We start from the raw sequence: 27252 nt of genomic DNA, 5'->3' as shown, positions 1-27252 counted from the left end.
TCAAAAATTCTCCTCAGCAATGACACCAAAGAGTCCACAATGGGAGGAGGGAAGGAAGATGTGTCAGAATACAATCCGATGGGCACTGGAACATAGACTTTGGGATACACTGCAGATTCAAGATCATGTCGCTTTTCTTCAATGGCTGTTCCAGAGAAAATAAAAAAGACATAACTTTATTTTTCACACCCCACCACTGCTTCGGGCCTCCTGGCTACCATATCATTTTAGCGATGGACGTCAATAAAAATAAATAAATAAATAAAACAGTGAGGAGGCGATGGTAACTGCTCCTGGGGAGACTGTGTAGTGGCCACTCTATTACCCATTGGTTCACCTTCTCACTACCGCACATCCACAATAGCATCTCCAGCCTCCACTGCACCGGGACCCTTCCTATAGAAATTACAATGGCCGAGACGAGATATTCACTCTCTGAAACCTACAGCAAGGTATATGACAGTGCGATGGAAGGAAAGAGTAGACAGAGTGCCTTATCGATCTACCTGCCAGCCTGGGAAAGGTGGGCAATAAAAGACTTATTGAAAATCAGAAAAAAAAAAGCACTTATTCTAATTCTCCTGAGAGGGAGTGCTAATGTTGCATATGAATAAATCCACCCCCTTTCCCCAGCTGGGGATTAAACCACCATCCTCCTAGCCAACCCTCCAAACAGGACAGATTTAAAAATCTTGCAATTTTATTTGCATATAAAGGCCGCTAGATATAGAATATCACAATAAATTTAAAAGAAACAACTGCTTTCCTAAATTTCATTAACAAGGTAACATAAAATAGGATAAAGCTTAACAGCATTTACAATGGGAAAACAGAAATGACTATTAGCGACAATATTTTGTGCTAGCGAAGATTGCATCGACACACAGTGCAAAATGGGGGGAGGGAGAGGAAGTAAGAAGACAATTCAGGGTATTTAAATATAAAGGACAACTAAGCCTTATTTTAGTTACCTTCCATTGCATCCATGTATCAGTCTGTACACGCCTGTAACTGTAACCTAGATTTAACTCAAGTTCTTTGAGATCTTGAGTTCTAAGAAAATGTGTCAGCCCCTTCGGACTTGCGATGCCCTGCTATAAAGCATCGCTTTGCAGTTGTACTGTCCTTGGCAATATTAAACTCCTAACTTAGTCATAATACACAAAAAATATTTATATATATAAACCCATACTGAAAAGGAGTCTGCGCGCTCAATTTTTTTTAACTGCGTGAAATACCTGCTCTTGACAGATTCCATTTCCATATTTTTAAAGCTAAAATAATTTAAAAGAAAACAAACAAACAATGAGACCTTGTATAACCACAACATGGATCTCACTAGCTAAGCCATCCTTTAAACGAGGGTCGTTTTCTTCTCCGGATGCAGCTTTCTTTATAGTGAGAGTGTGAAGAGAAGTCTTTTCCACGCCTACTTTTGCCGAAAAGATTGTTATAAATCCAGGCCACGTCTGCAAAAAAGAAGCATTACCAAGAAAACAACAGCAATAACAAAACACCAAAAAATAAAACACTTCAAACAATACTCTTAAACAGTTGTGCAAATCTGGGTGGTTTTTAAAACACTACCTACCTGTTTCTTTTTTCTTTTCTTTTTTTTTTCTTTTTCTTCCAGCTTAAAGCATATTAAAATAAGACTTTCATCACCTTTTAAAAAGAAAGCTTGGCTGTCCTTTGGCGAATACTAACAATTTACAATGGCGTGGCCTTTGAGAAAACGGAAGTCATTTTACAAATTCACAATGCTCCTTTCATTTTGAATGGACGCCCCATTTAAAAAAAAATAAAGAAGCACAACCTCTAGAGTCATTTGTGTTCCAGTAATTCACAAAAAGAACTCACAGGATTTGGAAATAAACAAGTAAGAGAATGTAAGTTTATAATTAGAAAAATGACAGTTTATAGACCTTCCCTCACATTCCAATTGGGCTTTTTAGAGCTTCAGGAACCCTGTGGGTTTGGAAGGTCAAATATAATTGGAGGGTTGGTCGGTTGAAAGCTGACTGTACACGTTGAGGCATTGATGTACGTTGTATAACCGTCGGTCATAATGCCGTAACCTGTGGAGACAGAGTGTCATGCTTACTGTAATATATACAAATGACAGTGACTCAGTGGTGAGCTGTCAGGCAAGGAAAACTGAAAAAATCTTTGCCAGTGGGCAGTGAGATGAGATTCAATGAAGCCTCCCCAGATGATAACAGCTTTCAGAAGCTGCCTTCCAATTACATTCTGTTTTCTTTAAAGGGAGAATCCTCTACTTCAAAGAAAAGTGATTCTTTTTTTCTTATTTAAACACTAGATTTGTCAGGGAAAGACTGTGATTTCTTTACTAGTGAGAATAAAGAAAAAACATTTCTTCCCCTCTTTTTAAAATATGATTTTCATTTCAAAGCCCTGCATTAATTATTGAGTTCTAGGGAACAGAATGAGTAACATAAGCGACTCCTCAGGGCACAGGCATCCAAATCCCAAATGGGCTTTGGGACAAGTGGGGGGGGGGGCGTGGGGGAGAGCACTGCACTGGGATCCAGGAGGGTGGATGCTCAGCTTCCTTACCTAGGAGATAACTGATCTTAACTTACTCGAATTGTGTGGCTTTGATTCCATTTCACTCAAAAAAGTCAAATAACCGAACACCCAAGTGATTTGAAGAGACATCACCATAAGATCCTGCTTCCTAAGCTCACCTGGGCACTGGATCAAGCCAAAACACTTCCCACATGCAGAATATAAATCTCTTGCAACCTACTGGAAGAAAGTTAAGAAAGTTTTTCTGGGTCTTTGGTATGTATGCCCCTTTTATAATTTTCTTAAGTGTTTATTTATTTATTTATTTATTTATTTGCTTATTTAGAGAGCAGAAGAGGGGCAGAGAGAGAGAGGGGAAAGAGAGAATCCTAAGCAGGCTCAAACTGTCAGCGCAGAGCCCAATGTGGGGTTTGAACTCATGAACCATGAGACAATGACCTGACCTGAAATCAAGAGTCAGACATTAACTGACTGAGCCACCCAGGGCTCCCTTCCAGTTTGATAATTTTTTTTTTCAACGTTTATTTATTTTTTGGGGGACAGAGAGAGACAGAGCATGAACAGGGGAGGGGCAGAGAGAGAGGGAGACACAGAATCGGAAACAGGCTCCAGGCTCCGAGCCATCCGCCCAGAGCCCGACGCGGGGCTCGAACTCACGGACCGCGAGATCGTGACCTGGCTGAAGTCGGACGCTTAACCGACTGCGCCACCCAGGCGCCCCTCAGTTTGATAATTTTTAATTCGTTGAAATTTTTAGCATGTTTGCAATAGCACATATCCCTGGATACCCTATATGTACCTGAGAACCTCTGCAATTAAGTTTGTAATTCTATGTTGGTATCAGGCTCTTATGACATAAAAAAAATATGTCCGTGAAAAATTATCAGGACTTACAGAAACAACAGGTTTTTCTTTCTTTCTTTTTTTTTTTTTCCTTTCCATTTGCTAAAATTTCTCCAAGTAAGCCTGTGGAGAGCTTAATGAGGGTCAATGGAAAAATCTCTTAAGAAAAGAAAAGAGGCATTTAAAATGTGCACTGTTTAGTTCTGGGGTCATAAAGTCTTGTTATCTCTCTCCATCAAGAGGTTGGTATTTGCCCTCTCTCTGCCCTCTTCAGCTGTCTTAAGTGAATAAAAGTGAGACAAGTTTATTTGAATATGATCTCCTCCCTTTTAAGCAAGTTTATTATTTTGGGGCTTCAGTGGAATTCCCCAATAGTCTGGCTAGTTTAAAGTTAATTAATGATTTAAAAAAAACCGGATGAAATGCAAACTCAGAGGTATGCTGTAGGTATTCAAGCCTGATAACTGTCCCCCAGAACTGCTGTTTAGACATGAACTCCCACCCATTCTCCCCCACCAATCTGGTATCAAGCCTTAAAGAAATGCCCTCCTTTTCAGGGACTACGACTCCAAGTCAGGGTAGGATGATGTCCACTCCTGTGGAGCTGCACCCCGCATTCCATGCACTCAGCTGGTGCCTGCACTTGGGGCAAGATGAATTTTCTCTGGCATTAGGAGGATGATTTTCAATACGTATGCCTCTAATGCCTAACCTGGAAGCCAATGGATTTGTGGGCTCTGAAAAGCAAACTTGGTTTTCTTGCTTCATCAGACACGTAGGCCTCAACAACTCACCTGCAGACTCATAAAGAACTCCGGAGTACAAGCTGTAAGCAGGAGCTGTAGAAAATATGGAGGCTGCCTATGTAAACGCACCACTGCACACAAACCCGTGAAACCGGGAGATACTGGTGCGGCCAAGAAAAATCTAATGCCTGCTGAAAGACAGCTTTGTCTTTAGACAGTATGTCTAAAGACCCTAGTTTAAAAAAGGAAGGACAGACGAAACCTAGAGCCCTACAGTTTCCTGGGAGGCTTTTGGATTCTGTGAACTTGACTCCACCCTACCTTGAAAGGCAGAAAGAGGCAACTGGACCAGTTTCCAGTTGGGGGAGATTTAATTATTCCCTTTAGCCTCAGCCCGACCTAATAGCGCTGATGATTTCTGAGAAGTCTGAAATGGTTTTCGGAGGTTCATAAGGAAATGACTACCTGCAAATCTGCAGGTTCCTGCCATTTCTGTTCTATAACTTTCACTGTGTGTCCAAAGTTATTTTTCAAAGAAAGTCTTGTCTCCTGGGTCCTGTGTGTATTCCATATGAAACACAATATTTACAGGTAGAAACAGGCATTGGAAGTTGTTTAGTCTAATATCCAGGCCATTTCTTCTAAATGTCTTAAAGAAAGAATTTGTCCTTTTTTACCTCAGGGCTGTTCTACAGTGGCGGTTAGCAAACATTCCTCATCAGAGCCCTGAGATTCCAGAAGTTGCCTTGGGGTGTGGGGGTGGGGTTGGGGTTGCTGGGTTTTCCGTAAGGTGAACCAGACCTACTTCTTTCTCTCCACTCTGCTTAAAAGAGAGAATCTCCATATAAAATATTTATCAGCTTTACATGCAGGTATTTCCCCTAACAATTGATATTACAAAAGGTTCTGCCACTGGTAAAAAGAGTTTGACAACACTGTTCCAGTCATTCCAACTGTACCCAAGGTCCCCATTCTGGAATGAGATCATGAATAATGATACAAGACCTTGTGAATGCCTTTCTGCTGGTCTTACCTTCATGGATTCCACCAAATACATGGAGCTTGGGCCGGACTCGCCTCTGGACTGTGTTTAAAAGCTCCACACAGCCGACTCTTTGAAGCTCCTTTGGAACCCAGTCTCGAAAACCTAAGGGCAAAATGCAATCAATACTCTTAATTTTCCTTCTTCAGGTAAGGTTTCATTTAGACTTTCAGGAAGCCATAACTCACAGAAGGTTTATTACATTATCTGTAATCCTAGCCTCTCCATTAAAGCTCACAATGGCTTTTAAGGAACTTTTCACTTGTCACTTTGTCTTCTTTAGGTTCTTGAAATTTTTTTTTGGTTTCCATTTTTTTCTTCCTGTTAATTAACATTTTTTTTTCTTTCTGTAAGGGATTTGATTTATGCAGCCCTGGTTTCAAATCTTCATGGGCCTAATGACATTTATTCCCGGCAGTCCTGCAATATCTCTTTCTTTCTCAATTCAGTTACTTTCCTCTCTTTTTTTTATTACGTCTTTCTTATAGCAGTTTACCTCTAAGATGGCTCAAAAAAGACAGGCTAGTAGGGACTGTCTGTAAACTGGCCACAAGATACCTTGCTCTCCTCAGGTACATCAACTTTAACCCTTGGTAGTTCTTGATGACCAAAGCTTGGAAATGGCAAGTTCCTCCTCCAGTCTCCTCTCTGGCAATAGGCAGCAATGTGACCACATGGTGGCATCCAGTCAGCTGGGGCTAATTGACTACCTTTAAAGTAAAAGCCACTTACTTCCACGTTTAATGTAGAGAATCTGTAAAAACTGACATCAATTATAAAAAAAGTCAGGTATCTGGATGATTATGGCCAGAAATAGACCCCATTTGCCTGAGCAGGATGGGTGTAAAGAAGGCAGGTTGGACTAATGGCTAAATCGTCATCAGTGGGAATCCATACCACAGCTCTGTTGGTGATTTCTACTATTCAGAAATGATCAGGCAGAAACGGACTGATAAGCTTATTCCACTTTGTTTGACGGAACTGCAGCAATGAAGACAGAGCATTTCTGTAAAGACATGTTAACTGGGGTGTGGGGAGTGGCTAGAGAGTCTGGAAAGAACATCAGATGAAAACGGGGCCCTATAAAAATTCAACCAGAGGTTTCAAAATTCTGTTTGTTAGGGGAAAAAAAAAATCCTTAATCCACAGTGATTGGCATATTCTATCATGGATGGGTTTTCCTTGAAGGAAGAAATTATCTCATTTCATATACAATCAACCTGAGAAGGCATCCTGCTTATACCATGATGGTAAAGTCTCACGGTGAGATTGTTACTCAACAGGAAAGAATTAAAGGCCCCTCTCCATCCCCACCCCAAACCAGCATTTTCACAAGAATCCCAATAACATACTTTGATTAAGGTTCAACTTTACCTTATGAAAACCTCACCTGACCTTTTATTGTGGAACTCCTTGAGGTAGAACTTACTTCGCTACATGCACAACCACTCTCTGGATTACTCCATATTTACTACAAGTAAAGTAGTATTCAAAGTTTCTGGGATGTCTCAATTCTTTGGAGGCTAGAATGCAGACTTAGGACTACCACCACTTGCTTCTGTACCGACATTAATGGCCTGATGAGTCTGCGAATCAAGTGTTCTGCTCAAAGTTATATTCCAAATAATACTTCAGTCATGTAAAGCTGTCTGTGCTGAGGATATCCAAGTCCTGTTTACAATAAACAGCCCAAGGAGAATCATGTCTGCATGGAATAGCCTGCTCAGGGAAAGGACCGAGTTGGCTGAGATGCTCTCTCTGTAGGGTCTCACTGGGTAACTCAGGGCTGATCAGAATATTTAGCTAGCAATTCAGGATTTAGTCTCTAATGGCTGCAAAATAGGGAGCTTAATTCATTATGATGATAAATGTTGTTGGAAGTGTGATCTTTTAAAACATGGGGTGGGATGGGATGGAATAGGGGGAAAAAGACATGGGGTGGTGATTCTGAAATACTGAAAAAGTCAGGAACGGCTAGATCCTGTACAAATCTGGACAATTCCCCTGTCTACAACACAACCTGCTTCTCTTCTCTTGCTTCTCCACATCATTAAAATGTGCCACCATGACTCACGCCTTGGCCCTCCCTTCTGCTATTTCTATGTGAAACACAGAGCACTCACTTTCCTTGGAAGAGATGGAAAGCAGCCCTAAGTGGGCTGGAGGAAACAATATCTACAAAGATTAAATTCACAGTAGGGGATGTGTGTTAGATTTTTTATTTTTCAGGTTGACAGAGGAGGGAAGTCATATGGACCACAACCTCAAACCATAGGGAAAGACAAAATAATTTATTTTGTAACAAGGGTTTTCTTCCTTTCTCTAAACCAACCTTTGCTAGCATTATGCATTTGAACATTTATTAAGAGTGTAGATTTCATCTTATATGTTTTTTACTGCAATCTAAAAGAAAGAAAGAAAGAAAGAAAGAAAGAAAGAAAGAAAGAAAGAAAGAAAGAAAAGCTCTCCTACTATAAGTGAAGCATCTGAATTTCCAGAGTTACACCTTTGTTGAACGGGGATCCAGGTGATAGTCCTGTTTGACAATGTTCTGTGGCTAAGCCAAGGAGATAACAAGTTCATGAATAATTAAAAGAGAATTATAAAAGTCAAAAAATCATATTCTGGCCCATAACCTGCGTAACTAAAGGTAGCTTTGAAGCATGCTGGCAATCTAAACCTGGATGTAGTTTCGAGGATTCTGTAGGTTCAAGGATTCTGTAGGATGAGTATCTTTAAGTAACTTTCAATGTAAGTCCTCACTTAACACCTTAGTTTTTTTTTTTTTTTTAAGGATTCTTTGCTTATATAATCAGCTCAAATGTTTAACTTTAAAGATTTCCCAGGTCCCACTATTACATGGGAAAGGATAATGAGCTACTTTAAACAAAAGTTTCCATTATTTCGTTGCCATTCAAAAGCCCTGCAATTGAGAGGTCTGTGCCTTCTTCCCTCCAGTCTCCACTTCCCTTACTCCAAAGTGAATACAGTTCTTAAAATAAATGATTGAGCTCCAAAGACTGTGGTGCTCCATACTGATTTGATTTTCCCTGACTCAACTAAATTAAAAAAAAAAAAATTTAATTTCAAAAACACCTGTAAGCCTAGCAGAACTGCTGAGTTTAATTATCATACCGGTTTCTTTAAAGACATTGGGTTTTCTTTTTGTATTCACTTTTCATTTTTTGAAGGAAATGATTATATCCCTGAAGCATTGTTTATTATGCTTGGGGAAAAAGACATCTATTATGACAAAAGGACAACATTTGCTTCACTTACCTAGAGGAGGTCCGTGTGTCATGAGTATGTCGATGCCCTCAGGGATGAGGTTCCACTTGTCCAGCAGAGACTGACCTCTGGGCAGGTTAAAGCCCCATCCATTAAACCACGGGGTCCTTTGGGGGAGATAATGCACACGGTATCAGGCCAGTGGAGCCACGTTTCTGCTCTACAATATTTCTCTCGCGCACATTCCCCCACGGTTTGCATCGCTCTCTTGTCTCTTTTTGATGATTGGCCCTGGCAGCAGGATGCTTTTTTGTTGACTGCTTCAAAACCAACGCATTTGAAAGCAAGTGTGGAGCCTGCGAATTGTTCAACCAGAAAGGGGCACAAGAGTCTTTACAGTGGAGACTCTACCCAGCCGACCTCTATCAAAATCTTAACAATGTTTTGTCTTCTCCCCCAAATCTCCATGCTTCCTAAGATGCCTAGTTTGGATCCAAAGCATTTCTACCCTTCCTGTAAGAAATTCCATCAGCACCCCTTCTTCCCCATCACTGTGAAACTGCTTTGCTGGAAGGATTCTTACAAAAGTCCTTGGAGAAAAGGACAAGGGCTCTGAAGGCAGAGCATGTACCTCCGTACATGGAGATGTTTTGAAATCCTGGACTGAGAAAGCTGAAAACGTTCGGGGCTCTGACAGGTGACAGGGGATCCAGGGAACAAAGAGCAAGCGTGGCCTTTTCCTCCTGTTCTCAAAAGGAAGGTTTGAGGGTCATTCTGGAATCCACTCTCCTGACAGGGCAGGTAAGCAGTCCACCCTCCCAGGAATGAGTTTCTGAGGTTGATGCTTCAGGCAGGCAAAAGTGAATGAATGGGGGTTTTGTCCTCAATGAGAGCACGTCTAATTGGAGCTGAACATGCCTCTACCATTTATAATAATAGAATAACCAATTTTTCTCTGCACATACTACTGGCTAAATCACACCAGAACAAAGCAGTTCCCAGTGCTGTCCTATTCCCAAACATCTAGATATAACCTTTATTTGTTGAAACTGACTCTTTCCCATTCTGTAGGAAAACTCCTACTTGCTAGCACATACATGTAAAAAACAAGTTGGTCAATTTTCTGGCTAAGCTCAACTTTCCTCTTCAACTTAAGCTGCCCCTCTCGTACCTATTGAAAGAGGCGACCTTGTGTCCAGGGTAACTTGGTCAGTCACAGCAAATCAAATGAGGTTCAATCTTATTTAAAGCCAATCATGGGCCAGACTATCAGATTCTCTCAAGACTTGGAACTCAGAAACACTGACCCAGCATTCATTTGGTGGTGGGCGCGTACAGGCAAGGACAGAGTGGAGAGGGCAACCGAAAACCATGTGAAAATCTGCCTTACAAGTGAGAAACCTGAGTTCTCACTGAGATGCTTGAAAGAAAGTTCCAGAGGTAAGAGACTGTGTGGCCCCAGTTAGAAAAAGAGAAACCAAGAAAGCACCTGACTTGGGTCCTACAACTATCTTCCAAGTTCCTAAGCCATCCTAAGGGGCTTATTTATAGTAACAATAATAACTTTTAAAGCTATTAATTGTTGAGGGCTTACTCTCTGTCAAGGTACTATTATTCTAAACACTTTATTTGTATTAACACATTTAAATTTCACAATAAGCTCAGGAGGTAGGTACTATAACTAACTCCATTTTACAGATGAGGAAACTGAGGCACAGAGAGGACAGGTAAACACAACCAAAAAATTGGATATGAATCCAAACAATCTGGTTCCAAAACCCATACTCTTAACCACTGCACAATTCCTCTTCTTCCGTAGACTTGAACTAACTTCCTACTTGCCCTGGGTGAGCCTCTTCTGTATTCTTTCAGGTTTAGTGTCTTGTTGCCTGAAGCCAAATGAGCTCTGACCATGGAATCAAGTACTTGGTTCTAAAATCCAGCAATAAGATGGTGGAGTGGACATCAGTGGTTTTTGCCTGCCCAGCTCTTTCACCTTTCTTTTCGTAACAGTGCCTGAAGTTTTTTGGAGAACCTCTCCCTCCACCTCTTAGTTCATGTGCTCTGCAAAGGCTGACCCAACCCTGTTCTAGGATCTCCCTGACCAGTGACTAGTCTAGGGTTGCACATGTGACCCAAGCTGGGAGTCATCCTCAGGCTTTTTCTGGTACTACCTAAAAAGAGGTCATGGGTTCCTCTCTGGGATCCTGGGTCTTGAGAACTGTGTAGGCCTGGAATTGCCTGGAAGCTTTGTCTTAGCCACCATGCAGACAGCCCGGGCTTGAGAATCAAATCATCATCATCATCACACACACACACACACACACACACACACACACACGCCAAGCAAAGAAACAAGAGTACCCTGATGACCTTTTGGACATATGGACCCAGTTGTGCCTGAAGCCAATCACATTCTTCCTTTCAAGTATATAAGCTAATAAAATATTTTCCTTTTTATTAACTTGAGTTAGGTTCTGTTTCTGCAATCGAAAGAGTCCCAGTTCAAACAATTATTGTGTTAGTGTAAAAACGACCTATGTACTTACTGCAGGTAACACTGTCCACCCCCACCCTTGAACCGACCCCAGAGATGTCCATGTCCTGACCCCCCCTGGAACCTGTGAATATATTACCTTGCATGGTAAAGGGGAATCAAGGATACTGATGGAGTTCAGGAGCTAATCAGCTGACCTTAAAATAAGAAGATTACCCTGGATTATCGGGGGGGGAGGGGGCGATGTAATCACCTGCATCGCCAAAAGCAGAGGAGGGAGGCAGAAGAGGAGAATGGAGTGATGTAACCTAAGAAAAACCCAAAGTGCTGTTGCTGGCTCTGGACATGAAGGAGGAACAACACAAGCTAGGAGATGTGGGCAACCTCCAGAAGCTGGAAAAGGTAAAGAAAGAAAAGGAATTCTCCCACAGAGCCCCCAGGAAAGACACTTTCCAGCTGACATCTGGATTTTAGCCTAGTGAAATCCATGTCAGACTTCTGACCAACAGATTGCAACATGGTAAACAGGTGTTATAAGTCACTAAACTTGTGGTAATTTGTTACAGCAGCCAATAGGAAACTAATACAGTACCTAAAATGCCTGAGCTGTAAACTTCAGGACCTGTGACTGGCCCTGGGCCTCACCTAGAGCACAGCACGTGTTCAATCAACACAGCCCTGGGGTACCTGGGTGGCCCAGTCAGTTAAGCATCCGCATCTTAATTTTGGCTCGGGCCATGATCTCATGGTTTGTGGGTTCGAGTCTTACATCAGGCTCTGAGCTGACCGTGCAGAGCCTGCTTGGGATTCTCTCTCTCTTCCTCTCTCTCTGCTCTTCCCCTGCTCTGTTTCTCTCTTTCAAAATAAATTAAAAAAACTTAAAAAAAAAAAATCAACACAGCCCTCAGCAGCCACACTGCCTTGTAGCTCAGCTAGATGCTATGCTTTTGGTTTCTTTGGAGGATTAGGAAGTGCTGGCTTTCTTATCCCAGGCTGCTGGGGAGGCACCAGGTACCACAGGCCTGAGGGAAGCAGCAGGTAGAACCTTTTAGGGCTCAATTAGTCAATCTCGCTTACATTTGTCTTCTAGGACTTCCTGTCTTCAGGTTCTTAAGCATTTTCATTAGAATCTGAAATAGAGCTGAAATGCCCATTCTTTCCCTTCATTTCACAATGACCTCTTTCCAAGATTTGTCTTAGAAGTAAAAGAAAAAAAAAAAGTTCAGAACCCAGTGAAAACTCAGTGAGCATTTTGGCATGAGAGAGAGAAAAATAAGCAAAAACATCTGTTTTCCTAGGTTTTGAAAACAAGCTTCTGGGCCTATGGTTCCTGTCTGAATGGCAAATAAAGAAGGCTTGAAAGAGTCCCAAGCACACCCAAGTAGTTGGTACAGTGAGGGGTTCTGATTTCGCTGCCAGAGTCTGTCTGAAGGCAGTCAGCCTCTGGACCCCCAGGTCATCCCAGGGGCTTCCAGAGTCAAAGGAACAAGACTTTATTTTCCAGTCTTTCTGAGTTTCTCTCACAGAGTCTTCTTGGGAAACCTATAGTCCTATTGCCCCAGGAAGTGCTCCGTTTTTTAAGTGCTTTGCGAAAGAGTTAAGACAAGCCCATTGTGTACAGACACCCCAAATTTCATGTTAATGTAAACTTTAATATTAAGCTTGTGACAAAATCCAGAAGCTTCCAAGTTAAGGGCAAACTTTAAAAATATCTGGCATTTATTTTGACTCAAACCTGTATGTATGTGTATGAGAGTGTGAGACAGAACTTAAATTATAAGAAAAGGAACATTTATCAAGTCTCTGATATGCTTTATATAGAGGTTTTACACAGACTATTAAATTTAAATCCTCATAACAATCCTTGAATTATTATTAACAGTCCTTGAGTACTGCCAGCTCTATTTTTAGACAAAAAGGCTGAAGATCAGTGATATCAAGTAACTTGTCAATATTCCCAGGATTGGTAAGTAGTGGAGTGCAAATTCAAACCCGGATCTTCTGTCTCCAAAGCCTCTGCTTTTGCCTGCACAGTGCTGAACTAAAACCTTCTAGCCCAGTTTTGGTTTTGGCTCACACACTTGTGAAGTAAAAACAGGGCTGCTCCGTTCAGTCTCTTAGGCTGAGCACTGTACAACTTCAGCCGGTGCCAGGGCATTGTGTGATTGAAGTGGCTCATAGTAAAAATGCAGTGTGACTTCCAAGATGTTATTATGGCTTTTCTGGGATGTTTTCTGTTCCTTTAGATCCTCCAGATAAGGCCTTTTCCACAAGACAGTGGCCAGGCAATGGTAAAAAGCAGCCCAGTGATGGGTTCCAGAATTATTCCAGCATGGCGTCATAAATGGGCATACAGAAGAGACCTGTGTGCTAATACTCATTCTGGCATGAATTTACAAACTCACATAAACCTTCAGTAAGAGAAGGCCCCTCAGTGGGCTCCTTTCCTCATCTGAAAAATGAATGAGTACATGGATTTGATGACTGGGTTTCAGGATTGCTTGTAGGTTGCAGAAATCATATGCAGAAGCCCCACACCCAAAGCAGGGACATGAAGGGGTGCTCTTGCTGAAGGGCTGGTAAGAAGGGGCTCCGAACCTACTCACTCACTTAGCCTGCTCCTCCTTTCTGGCCTGAGCTTCTGAGCAAAGCCGGCAAAACCCAGCACTTGATGGTCCTTCTATGATCAGGAAATCCTAACATTCTATAAGTCTGTGCAGACTATCAATGTTCTAAATAAATGCCGTGAATTGCTCTCAATGAATTACCTAAATTGCCTGTAAGGGACTGAGTCCAGTGTGGAAGAAGTAACTGCACAGAGCAGAGACCAAATGTGTCAGCATCAATGAATAATGCTTTATCCAGTTGAGTTTCAACCTGAAACATGAAACCCCAGCAGTGAGCCCATCAGGGGTTCACTGGAAAATATGTGCACAGTCGACCTCCTGAGCCCCACAATGGGTTTTGTTCTGTAGCAATGGGGGGTGCGGGGGGGAAAGGAGGAGGGAGGAATCCAGGGGAACAATGTCTATTGCCTCAGCCAAGGACTTAATAATTAGCTGTGACTAACAAATACCACATGGGAACCAACTTGTAAGAAAATGTCCCACAAAGCGCCCTATTGCCAGTGGGCCAATCAGGACCTGTAACCCATCTCCTTCTAGAGAGGGATTAGAAAACTCAGGCAGCTAGAGCTGCCTGAAGCCACTGGACCAAAGACACGGATGGAAGCTGTGGGTGCTCTCAGGGCTCCCTCCCCCTTGCTCTCGCAATTAGGGGCACTTGGCCTCTCCAGGCTGAAAGTTCAGGAGCAGGAGCTAAGGGAGTTAACATAGGCAGAATTTGTTCCAAACAATGTCAACACAAAACAGGTTTTCTATATGGAAGCAGGTTGAGATGAAATCGCTACAAAGGTCATCTGTGTTTGCAGTACACGGTGCTGTGGTGTGGGCAGAAGGGAGCTTGCTGGACCATAAATCTGAGGTTGGGACAGGTGAATGGCTGTTTACTCCCCTACCAACGTCAGTGGGGGCCAGGAGCGCCCCAGGAAAGCAGGATTTGTTAAAGAAAAGTTGGCACTTGGTCTGCTCAGATGGGCTATTCAGGTTCACGGCGCTGGTACCTGCTGGTCAATGTCTACAAATTCCCCCAGGTCCTGGGAAGGCTGCATCACAAAGACTCAAGATTGGGATTGTGATTAACCATCTCCTAGGTGCCTCCTGCAAAGATGAAGGCTTGGAAGCCTGGTGGGCTCCCCTGGGACTCTGCCTGGAAAGTATGAAGGGGAAAGTGCAAGGGTTCACAGCTCGGGTAGCGGCCATGCCACTGCTTAGGACTGTGAAAACCTGGGGATTCTGTAAAAAGTCAGCCATTCTTGTTTTGGAGGCAGGAGGTACAAACATGGGTTATGGAATCACAGACCAGTAAAGCCCCAGGTCTGCTACTTACTGGCTTCTCAGTCTCCTCATCTTCCAAATCGAAATGGAGTATCTGCCTATGTGGGTAAAGTGAGATCATTTATGCAAAACGTTTGGGAGAGTATTGGCACAAAGTGTTAATGTGCAGTTTTTAATTTATATATAAGATATATGAGCAATATATGTGTATGTGTATATACACATGTACACACACACACACATGCACGCACACAAACACAAACAGTCGCTCATGTTACGTTTTCTTCCTACAACCTCCCAGGCTGCGGCCCATCAAGTAAACAGACCCTCCTGCTCCAGACTTTTGAAGAGTCCCCAGTGAATAGGCAAACATTACTAGATGGCTAGATAGAGTCTGATTTCCTCGGGCTGATTACTTATTAAAAGGCACTTCCTCAGCTCACTTTTGAGTGGAAGTTTTCAAACAGGCACTCGCTCACTCGCTCGCTTGCTCAGTCTTGCATAGACAATCCTGTGGAATGTGAGAGCACAGGGCAAAACGTTAGTCAAGGCTGCTTAGCTGGCTAGTACAGGTGGTTAGATTTTGACAGGATCTTAAATTGGGGGAAGTTCAAGGGAGGGTCCTTGGGTCCTTGGAATATTAATAACAGGGCCCTTGGACAGGTTCACTGGCGGCATTGACAAGCTACTGATTAACACCATCACCACAGCCTGGCATCTCCAGTAATCAAAATTCAGAAACCAGGGGCCAGTTTCCACATACACTTTCTTTCCTAAATGGCGGCACTTTAGAATTGCAACCTTCCTCATGCCTGGCACTCCCAACCTCCGTCGGCCCCTCTCCCACTGCACATCGCACCAGGTCTAACAGAAGCTAATTTAACCACCGCTGGTTAAAATCACACCGCACTTCACAGCCCCTTTCACATGCCATGAAGCTGTCATGATAATTCTTGATCTCTAGCTCACCTGACAGCTCAGCCCTCCCTTGACTGCAAAGCTTCCCGTCAGTTAGAAATAGCAGTTTCCCTGGCACCACATGTGTCATCCCGAATATCCAGATGAAAGGCAGACGCCTGCCCCACTCCCTTTCTTGCCTCCTTTTCTCTTCTTAGCTCTGGAGTTTGTTAAGAAGCCAGCCTTCTCCCCCAAGTCCCTCCACTTGGCAGCCTGGAAGTTACTCTTCCGTGCAATTAAAAAGATGCTTTGCATTAGCTCACGGAGGAACGTCACACCTTGTGCAGCAAAGAGACACATGCACCAGTTGACATGGCTAGGAGAGAGGGACAGCTTAACTTCAGGGCAAGATTTACAGCCCTGCGCAGCTGCCTGGGAAGCCTGCCTGGCCCAAACCACAGGCTCAGCTGCCTGCAAAGGGCAGTGGCGGCTCCTCTCTCACGCCAGCTGTCTAGTCCCATCTCTTCCCTGTGACTCTGTAACGCACTCTTTCGTTATGAGGTCCTGGGGATGAGAACAGATACTGTTTTGATAAAGGGGCAGGCCTGAGTGAATAAATGTGGTCTATGTGCTCTGGACGGGACAGGAACAAATCATACCTAAGGCGGTCACCTGAGGCCCATGAGCTATGGGCAGGGGCTTCGTAAACCAGGTAGGGCACACCGCGGTCTTTGCAAACATGCCAACTGTGTCCCTTTTCTGTAACTAATAAGGAACAAGTGTCCGAATGAAGCCTCTGTTACCCATTTTCCTCTCCCCTGCTGGAAAGGAAATAGTGTAAGTGGAGTTTCCTTCAGGAACCAAGAAAACAAAACCCACTATGACCTGTTTTCGAATGTGGTGTGCCTTGAATTATTAAAAATAACATTACAGTGTCTGTTGCCTTCCCATTGGGCTGTGCAGGAGACTATGCTCATCAATTGTGCAAAGAGCCTGACAGGGCAGCAGGAAGGGCATGCAGAACTTCTGTCTTGGTGGGCAGGTCAAGCAGATTTGGGACATGCCCAGGTGCATCCAGAAATAGCATTTTGTTTTGCGGCTGAGGAAATCTGGTGCCCGGACCAGAGAATGGGCCCTGCCTTGATCTTTAACCCCCGGCAGGGGAATTTCTCAAAGAGGGATACCAGCACCACTGTCTAGGTTTAAAAGAAAAAGGGGTCAGTGGATGGAGAGGAGTAGAAAAAGAAAAGCAGCATTCCTCCGTTTTTCTTTTTTTTGCCATTTTTAAAATTGTAGTAAACTATATATAACATAAAACTGACCATTTAACCATTTAAAAAAAAATAAAAATAAATTTTAATGTTTATTTATTTTTGAGAGAGAGAGAGAGAGAGAGAGAGAGAGACAGAGAGAGACAGAGAGCGAGCAGAAGGGCAGAGAGAAGGAGAGACACAGAATCTGAAGCAGGCTCCAGGCTCTGAGCTGTCAGCACAGAGCCTAATGCGGGGCTCCAACCCACAAACCGCGAGATCATGACCTGAGCCAAAGTCAGACGCTTAACTGACTGAGCCACCCAAGCACCCCCATTTTAACCATTTTTTAAAGTGTATAATGCAGTGGCATTATATACATTCGCAGTGTTGTGCAACCATCACCACCTTCCGTCTCCAGAACTTTTTCATCATCCCAAGTAGAAGCTCTGTGCCCATGAAAGGACAGCTCCCTCTCCCCACCCTCCTTCCAGACGCTGGCCAGCACTGGTCCAATTTTTGTCTCTATGAATATGACAAGTGCAGGTGTCTCATGTAAGCAGAATCGTACCACATTTGTCCTTTTGGGTCTGGCTTATTCTCTTTAGCACAGTTGTGTTCAGGGTTCATCCATGTCATTGCATTTGTCCGAATTCCACTCCTCTTTATGGCTTTACTGCATCCTTTTTTTTCATCTAAGGTTTCTGAAAGTCTAGGATGTGCCAGGCACTAAGCTTGGCCATAGGGAGACATGGAGTCTCTTTCTTTGTGAAGTGTGCAGTTTCTGAGTTGAAAGCCCAGTGAGGACGGGCTCAGTATGGTACTTCTGGGGCATTTATTCATTCAACAAACATAACCTGGATGCCTGCTGTGAGCTAGGGTCTGGCAAGGTAGGTGCTGGGAATACAAAATTGAATACAGTTCCCAGGATAAAGCCATAGCTCACCATTTTCACAGGTAAAGTTGCCTTGGACAGAAGTCTTTAATCTCTGGCCTTTATTTCTTTTTTATTAAATCTATTCTTTTTTTCTAATGTTTATTTATTTTTGAGAGAGAGAGAGAGAGTGGGAGAGGGGCAGAGAGACAGGGAGACACAGAATCTGAAGCAGCCTCCAGGCTCTGAGCTGTCAGCACAGAGCCCAATGGTTCAATGTGGGGCTCGAACTTGCAAACCATGAGATCATGACCTGAGCCAAAGTCAGAGGCTTAATCGACTGACCCACCAAGGCTCCCTTGGCCTTCATTTCTAAGTAACCTAATTTCAGAGGAAGTTGGGGAACATCAGAATGATCTGAGAATTAACCCAGTGACTTCAAGTGAAGACCCACCCCCAGGCCACGAGGTGACCAGGAGCATACTTGGCAGGAAGACTTTTGGGGAGAGATTTCCTTCCATTTCGTCTTGCACACTCCTTCATAAGGCTGGGCAGCTAAAGCCAGGACCACAAAACACAAAACCACATCCTACTAAAGGCAGCCTGTGAGAGCAATGTGTGTCACATGTCTGGCTGGTTCTACAGCACAGGACGAACAGGATGGGAGGGGCCAGGAAGATTGCCAAGTACTCCGGCAACTTGGCAGAGAGCATCTGTACCTTCCTCTCCCCCTCTTCTACCCTGCAGACATGTCACAGAAACCTAGCAGGTGGAGGGGTTTCTTAACTTAGATTTCCCAAAAGAGTAAGAGGAAAAGTGGGTCCAGGATTAGCTAGATTTTTTGTTGCATAGCAAACTCTTAAGAACTGGTGTTAACAGATGGGATGGCCTGATGAAATGTCTGCCCCCAACAAGAGACTTTATTACGTTTACTTTATTTGAGAATGTGTCTGTGTGGGTGGAGGTTGTCACACATTTATGTCGACAATAATGCTGGTTTCTTTTTATACTATTTCATATTTTGGGGGCACCACGGGGATATAGCTAGGGAGGACCACACTGGCAAGAAAGCCTGCCGCCTGGAAAATAGATGGTAAAAGAATAAGTAATAAGTGGACAATAAAATAACTTCTCCATGAATATGATGTAACCGGGAAGACCGTAAGCTAGGTGACTTCAGTCTGGTTCACTTTGCATCCCTAGCACCTGGCACAAAGCAGATGTTCTAGTATTTGTCAACTGAATTAAGAGCGACTGTCCACGAAGTTTGTAACTTCATGAAAAAAATGCATACACCATGATGGTCAATGGAAAAGCAAAGTATTAATTCACATATCAGTATGAATTCAAGTATGCAAAACATACTTAGAAAAAAGACACAGACCAACATACTGAATGGTTATTTTGGGGGTGGGAGGAGGATTAGTGATGATTTTTTTCCCTTGATTTGTCTACTATTTTCTCCTTTTTCTATGAGGATTAGTATCATTTGGAAAGAAATCATAATTTGGTGTAAAGTCTTCATATAGCCAAATGCAAGCTGAATATGAGCAGACAGATCCATGGTCTACCTAAGGCTCTACTCTGACTGCAAGGTGGTTCCCCCAGGGTGTGGAGCATTTGGGACACTTTTGCTCAGGAAGCTGACAGGGCTTGCCTTAGGGGGCTTCCCTCCCCCGCAAAAGAAAGGCATCTTTGGCAACAGAAGTCTTTCCTTCGTTCAAGTAGTTCAATACATGTTTGCTGAGCACCTGCTATATGTCAAGCATCACTCTGCTGGTGGTGGGTATGCTTTTCATTTTAATGAGGAATTTCAGCTTTAAATGTAGACAATATCATGTTATCTGCACATACTTACTACAAATCATCTCACATTTCTTCGTTCACAATAACTCCAAGTGGTGAGCAAGGTATGAGGTTTAGAGAAAACAGTATACAGAATTTTAAGGACTTGCCCATGGTCACCTGCAGCTGAGGTGGCATGAACATAACTTTGTTGTGCAAAGGATTAAACATTAGACAGGTCTGGGTTCAAATTCTGACTGCTTTCTGCTTAGCAATGTAACCTTGGGCAAATTTCTTCCATCTGATCTCAGTTTTCTCGTGTATAAAGTGGAAAGAGTAACGCCAACCACACAGATTTATTGTGAGGATTAGATGTGACAATATACGTAATGCATTTGGCAGAATGTTTGTCCTATATTGAGCATTAAATATTAGCTCCTGTCGTCATCAGCATGTTAATATCACTACAAATATTAGTATCATCAATCCCTTGCTCTTTGTTCCCTAATCTTCTTCTTATCAACACAAAGTGTACCTTCTCTCCATTGCTCAGACTTAGAATGTAAATACCAAAGAACTGAATGATTCGTTTGAAAGCACTGAGTGTTAACATTTAGGTACAGGGGACCCAGCTTTGGTTAATGCCAAGGCAGTGAGTTAAGAGACAGAGGACATGAGTTCCAGCTCTAGGTCTTCCAATTGGCTTGCCATATAACCTTGGGCAAGTAACCTCTCTGATCTCTTGTTTCCTTAACAGTGCCACAGGGATAACAATCCTTATGAACCTTGCAAGGCTGTCAAACAAAAGCCCATAAAACCTAGCTGCACCTAAAGGGAAAGTGCCTTCTAATTCCCATGTCACTGGCTGTCTGTGTTGCTTGTTTGTGCTGTTTGAAAAGCTCAGAGGAGCCGGAATAAGTGACAAGGAGGTCAGATGTAAGTTAAAGTGTTGGCCCCCACTGATCTACCATCTTGGCTCTAAACAACTAGCTTCGGTCCAGACCGATTTAGTACAGTGAGAAAACGGTGAGTGCAAACTGGCAGGACACACAATCAGAGGGCTGAGTGAGACGCTGAAGCTGCCCCTTCAATTCAGAGGTTAAAGCAAGCAGAAAGACCCTGGTGTCTCCCTCACCATGCCAGCCAACCATATATTATTAATTGGGCTCAGCAAACATTATTGAGCACCTTCTGCTGCAAGGCCTTGGCAAGGAGCTCCAGGGAGATCTAAATGCAACACGAGACCATCCCAACCTGCCACCTGGCTGGGATAACGAGATAGTCACTGGCAAAACTGTTCTCCCCTGTCTCTGCCCATTAAAATTCTACTGAGCCCTAAGGGCTCAACTCCTATATTCCTCCAAGAAGCTTTCCCAGATCCCCTCAACGCTGTAATTGTCATTTGTAGGATATATCGTCCTCTGCATTATTACTGGGTTGTGCGTATGCATGTGTGTATTTGAACTGATGTCCCACCTCATTCCAACAAGCATTTGAGGCAAGGTCATGTTATGGGTTTGTCTATCTTCCCCAATGGATTGTGAGTCATGCCCAAGATCTAGCATGATGCCTGAAACATAATAGATGTCAAGAAAATATTCATAATAACGAAAAAAGCAGGAGAGTTTAGAATAAGCGCCCAAGGAAGTGATCCAAATAATGTGTGACTGATGGTTAGAATGGGACAAGACAGATTAATGTCTGAGCTTATTTAAAAAAAAACAACAAAGGTCATTAAAAACACTGGATGATATGTTTCATAGGCCTGTGCTGCCACATACAATAGTCATTGTGTGGCTACTGAGCCCTCAAAATGTCGCTAGTCCCACTTGAAATGTACTGTAAGTATGAAACACATGCTGTATTTTGGAAAGTTCAATGAAACAAAACCCAAGGTGACAATATCATCATTTTTATACTGATTACATGTTTAAATATTTTGGATATATTGGGTTGCATTAAATATATTGTTAAGTGATTTTTATCTTTTTTCACTTTTTAACGAGGCACATTTAAAATTACATATTCGGTTCATGTTCAATTTATATTGCACGACACAGTCACAAGGCACAGAAATATTCATAGGATGATTCAGAAATCCCTGTTTAGGGATTGTACCTTAATGAAAGAATCCAAAAGTAAGTAAAAATGCCATGCACAAAGTTATTCACTGCAGTGTTATTCATAAGCGCAAAATATTGGAAACAAGTATATCCTCAACTCTGCATAAAAAATAGGAATGGTAAGACAATTACCGCTATTGGAATATCTAGTAAAATGTATATTATGCAAATGCTAATTACCAAGAGTAAGTAGCAACACAGAAAATTCTTAAAACATGATACTGCTTAGATAAACATAGGGGAAGGGAAGGAAAAATAAGATAAAAAGAGAAAGGCAGGCAAACCATGGAGACTCTAAATACAGAGAACAAACTGAGGGTTGCTGGCAGGATGTTGGGTGGGGGTATTGGCTAAATGGGTGACAGGCATTAAGGAGGGCACTTGTGATGAGCACTGGGTGTTACGTCTAAGTGATGAATCACTAAATTCTACTCATGACATCATTATTACACTATATATTAACTAACTTGGATTTAAATAAAATTTAAAAATTGTTTTAAAAAGGACTGGCAAAAGAAAAAAAGATAACGAATATGAAAACAGAAGAAAAAATATCGAAGTTTCATTCGTGACAAAACAAGACATAATATTGCTTGCAAAAGCACTCAATGTCTGAATCTATGTATAATCTGCATGCAGGCATGTTCTTTCATCCAACTCATCATACATTTGCTGAACTATTACTACACCCCAGGTTCTGTGTTCAGGGAAGACTGGAATTAGAGATAATAGGGGATGGGGGACAGCCAGGTAAACAGACAATGGTGTCTGCAAATGGAAGTACCAGGTAAAATGGCCATCTGAAGGAGGCCACACCTAAGCTTTCCTAGGGTGAGCAAGGACTGGGGGAAATGTGAAGAAAAACGAGAAAGCTATTCTTCTGGTGAAGGGTGGCATGGGGTTTTTCTTGGAGTCCCAAGCTTTCTGGGGTTTTTACCATGAAAACACAGAATGGAAATCAGCATTCGACTCCACAGTGCCTCTGGCACTGAGCCGGGGTGCGCTGCTGGCTCAAAGAAGAACTGGGCAGCCCTTGCCAGAATGGCTCTGTGGTCCAACCTGTGTCATAATAGGTGCTAACACCTCCCACTCCATCGCCCTCAGTCTCAGTTTGCTTATCTATAACATGGAGATAATTAAAGTATCTGCCTTATCGATACATTGCTGAAAAAATTAAACGCAATGATATGTGTGAACTTCTTAGCTGGGTGCTTTTGCTCATAATAAGCGTTACATAATTGTTGACTTTTATTATTATCGTAAAGATTACAGGAATAGCATGAAATAATTGATCAGGAAGATAAAGTAGAGGATGGGAGCCATCTACTCCCAACACTTCATCTGAGTTGAACTGGTTCACTTACTTTCAGTTTCTAGAATCGTTTACAGCCATTGAATTTACTCAACCAAGTTCTCTTCTTCTTCTTCTTCTTTTTAATGCCTTGAAGGATGATGAAATTATAAATGTTCTATATAATGTGACAGCGAAATAAGTTAACCAGAGAATTATTTAGGTCTGCTGTCTTTCACTCAGCAACATAAGAAAGCCAGACTGTCCTTTCTCATTTAAAATTTCACGCCCCCCCCCCCCCCAAGCTACTCATTCAGTCCAAACTCTTCAAGTCAGAATAGTAAGCGTAATTGTAATTTATCAATCTCCAGGTGACCTCCCTTAGACAAAAACAAAACCAGGTCAATTGTTTCATTGTTTCTTAAAGAGTTGCTAATGAATTCAAGAAATCTTGAAAAAGAAACATATCATTTTTCTGATACTCAGTCCTGCTGTTTTTCTAATAAAGAGTCTAAGCAAGTTTGTGTGAAAACAGACTCTTTGTTTTATAAATAGAACACCGTTTAAGTTTTTTTTAGAGGTGTCTGCTAAAAATAAAGAGGGTTATGGTTTACTTCTTTATAGCTCTCAAAACAAAACTCAACACAACAAAAAAGCCTGAGCTTAACTAAATGTTATATTTCTATTTTGAAAGGTAGCTTTATATGAGTCAGGCATGATTTCTTGAAATGAAATTCCCCAGAAATTAAATTTCCTGTGTTTATCCAAGGTGTGCCTATGTTAAGTAATGACACCATAGTGTTTGTCTTTTTTTTTTTTTTTTTTTGACACCATGATGTTTTGTTTTTTTATTTTTTAAACATATGCCCCAGAATGAATACAACCGAATGCTCTGCTTCCATTCTATAAAGTCCTCACACAATTCCTCTTTGGAAATTGCTTCCTTTGTGGAGTACAATAACCATTTTTAGCTAGAAGTTCTAGGTGATCTGCTCCCAAATTATCAGCATTACTCTGAAACTGTACCCATTGGTGCCCAAACTGTGAACTGTGATCCAAACTGTTTGTAGGTTGCGTGGATGCACCTGTCAAGTGTCATGGTGTGGAAACAATGCCAGGTTCCTAGGGAAGTCCCCAGGAGCCAAGAAGGCCTGTTTTTCAACTCTGGATGCTTGGCACATGGCTCTGCTTGCCCTGGCTGGCCAGAGGCTGCAGGACCAGGGGCCGCAGACTAAGAGTCGGACACAGGTGAAATGAGGTTTCCTTCCAGGGCGGTATTTTCCACAGTGTATCCAACAGATGTGATCTGTTGAGACTGTTCTGAGTCACAAAGGGTTCTAGGGTTAGACAAGTTCGAGAAATGCTACTTACTGCATTTCCCTTCCACTTTGGCGGTGTAAGGTGAACATAACCATAGTAAGACCTTGAGAAGCCCCGCAGAAAAGAAATCTGTTTAACTTGATATAAGTGTACATGTTCCAAACAGATGAGGCTCCTTTCAATCCCACTGCACTTTTGTCTATCATGCCTATTAACGGTAGCTAACATTTATATAAAGCATATGATGTGGCAGGTACTGTTCTGAGCACTTTACAAACAGGAAATCATTTAATGCCCACAGCATCCTTTTGAGGGAGAGGTTAAGATTAACCTTATTCTATAGATGTGGAAACTGAGATAAAGAGAGGTTAAGGATTTCCAAAGGTACAGAGACCCGCGTTTAATCACCATGCCAAGCAAACCTTGGAAACCAATCTCCTTGAAAGTCACTTAGGACACACTGTCCCATGGGCAGGCCCAGGCCTGTCCCACATGGCCTCTGTCACCCTTTTCTTTTCTTACCCTGGCCCCTCCCTCTCATGAGTCTTTTGAAGCTAAATTTGGAAATTTCCTTCTTTTGCAACAGAAAATAACAAAGTCAACATGGGTCTTTTTTCAAAAAGACTAAAAGATTCACCCACACTTTGAAGGAAATCAGGTTTACTTCATCCTGGTATATCAGTTTCTTACTGATATACTTACTATAACAAATTACTACAAATTTAGTGGCTTAAAACATCTCAAATTCATTATCTTACAGTTCTGGAAATCAGAAGTCCAAAATCAGTCTTGCTGGACTAAAATCAAAGGATAGGCAAGGCAGGGCTGGTGGCTTCTGAAGGCTCTAAGGGGGAGAACCCATTCTCTTGTCTTTTGCAGCTTCTAGAAGCTGCCAGCATTCTTTGGCTCTGGATCCTGCATCAGTCTGACCTTTGCTTTGTGGTCACATCTCCTTCTCTCCACTTTGACCCTCCCGCTTCTCTCTCATTAGGACCCTTGTGATTATATTGGGCCCACCCAGATAATCCAGGATAATTTCCCCATCTCAATCCCATCTGCATATCACATCTGTTATAATCACATCTGCAGAATCAATTTTGCTATGTAAGGTAACATCCACAGGTTTCAGGGATTAGCATGTGGCCCTCTATAGGGGGCCATTATTCTGCCTACCACATTGGCATTGCCCCAATGGTGAGCTGACAAGGAGACAGACAGGGGCCTGGAATTGATGGGGGTGGAGTGGGGGGAAGAAGGAGCTGGAGATTCCTCAGGGGCCCCCAACCGTGGCTGCAAGGGGAAGGGGAAGAGACAAGGCCATGGGGCTTCTCCCTTGCTCACCCGCCCGGTTTACCATCACCGGCTCAGCTACCATGGCCCCTGAACAGCAGAGGTGAGATGAAAAAGAAAGGCAGGGCTGTAGTTCTCAAACAGATGCATTTAGTCCCCAGGGTTGGTTCTATGCTGGGAACACCTGAGTCCACAGATCATCCTGATTTATCATCCTGGATTCATAACTTTCCTTAAAGACGTTAAAAATTTAAAAACTGAAACCACTTCTTTCATATTAACCTAAACCTAGGTACGTTTCTGGTTCCACTTAAAAACAACACTTTTGAAATCTCCCTGGTTGTGTGAGTGGGAGATAACACAATCTATCTCCAATGTTAACAGTGGTATTTAAGTAAATTAATACCTATGAGATGCTTAGATCAGTGCCTGGCACATAGGAAGCTCTCAGTAAGTGTTACAATTTGATTTGATTGTTTTATTCCACCACTACCCAAACCATTATATAGTCACCTGCCAGGTGCTTTCAATACATTAGCTGCTTTTAGCCTCACAACAGCCCTAGGAAGACAGGACTGTTATTTTCTCCATTTTACAGAATTTCAAATGAGGCGAGGTGTACTGTGTGTAAATCATTTGATTAGGGTCATCATACATCTGACTGACAAAGTTGGGATCCAAACTCTGCTTGCAGAGCACACAGTTTCAGTGTTTCTTTCTGTTTCTCCTGCACATGTGCTGCCCAGGTTCTGAGCAGGTTCTGGGGCTCTACTGGCCCCAGTCACAATCGCATGTTACATCAGCATTAGCAGAACTTCTAGTGAGCTCCTACGGGGCTCCTGGTTGTAGGTTTTCAGAGTTACTAATTCTGCAAAGAACACATTTCTGCTTACTTCATGGTTGGTGCCAGTGTTTCAGAAAGTGAGGGAAACAGTGTTTATCCCTCACACTTCCCTGGTCACCTTTACTCTCTGATGACATACCATCTTCTATGTGTCATGGCCACAGCCTTTAACTAGTCAAATATCTTCCTCCCAAAATCTTTTCTCATAAACAGTATCAAAAGTGGCACTATCTGCCTTCAACAAATGGAAATTTCTAGGAGTCAGTTTTTTCCTGGATCTCCTTCAAACAGAAAACTTTGAACCTGTGGCAGTAGCATTCAATCACGGTGGCTCTACATTTGGAAGAATACTTTATGTACACAAACTTTGTGGTCTTCTGAGGCTTCTGACTAAGTATACCACAGGGAGAAACATATTTCCTGAAATCCTCACAAACGTGAAGAACACGAAGCTTTCCAAGTCCATGAGCAATGACACTTGGCTGGCCAACAAAGGCTGACCACCCACTATCCCTATCTCTTCCCTAGACTGGAGTCTCTCTTGGTTTTATGAGCTAGAAGTAACTGGGGGTTCCAATTTCCAGCCCTGCCTCTACCAGCAATGCCAAAGTCCCCAAGTTAATCTATGTGGGGTAAATCTGTAAGTAGCTAAGTAGGGATCTGGTCAGCTCATCAATCAACTTCATGTTCTTCCTCCTGACAAGAGTCAGGGCAAAGTGGTTCAGGAAAGCATGGTCAGCAGAAGGAAAGCATGGTCAGTAGAAAGACACTAGAGT

General features: G+C 42.6%; 1 protein-coding gene across 3 annotated transcripts in view; it reads right to left on the bottom strand.

The window, feature by feature from the left end:
• Positions 1–682: 682 nt before the first annotated feature.
• MPPED2 (metallophosphoesterase domain containing 2) overlaps positions 683–27252 on the bottom strand; it is a 174662-nt gene continuing 148092 nt past the window's right edge. For 2 of the 3 annotated variants that reach the window (XM_086677766.1, XM_086677767.1), the window contains exons 5-7: positions 8461–8576; positions 5173–5286; positions 683–2078 (exon numbers count right to left, since the gene is read on the bottom strand). In XM_086677766.1, the coding sequence (XP_086533892.1) occupies positions 1960–2078; positions 5173–5286; positions 8461–8576 (349 nt within the window). In that variant the 3' untranslated portion in view covers positions 683–1959. The remainder of the gene's footprint in view (positions 2079–5172; positions 5287–8460; positions 8577–27252) is intronic. The other variant, XR_015240939.1, reaches the window with a different exon arrangement.

This window comes from Puma concolor, chromosome D1, assembly GCF_028749965.1.
Source record: "Puma concolor isolate L17-30 chromosome D1, mPumCon1.1.hap2, whole genome shotgun sequence".
NCBI lineage: Eukaryota > Metazoa > Chordata > Mammalia > Carnivora > Felidae > Puma > Puma concolor.
Note: the sequence above shows the minus strand (reverse complement) of the source record. Positions and strands in the feature narration are given on the sequence as shown.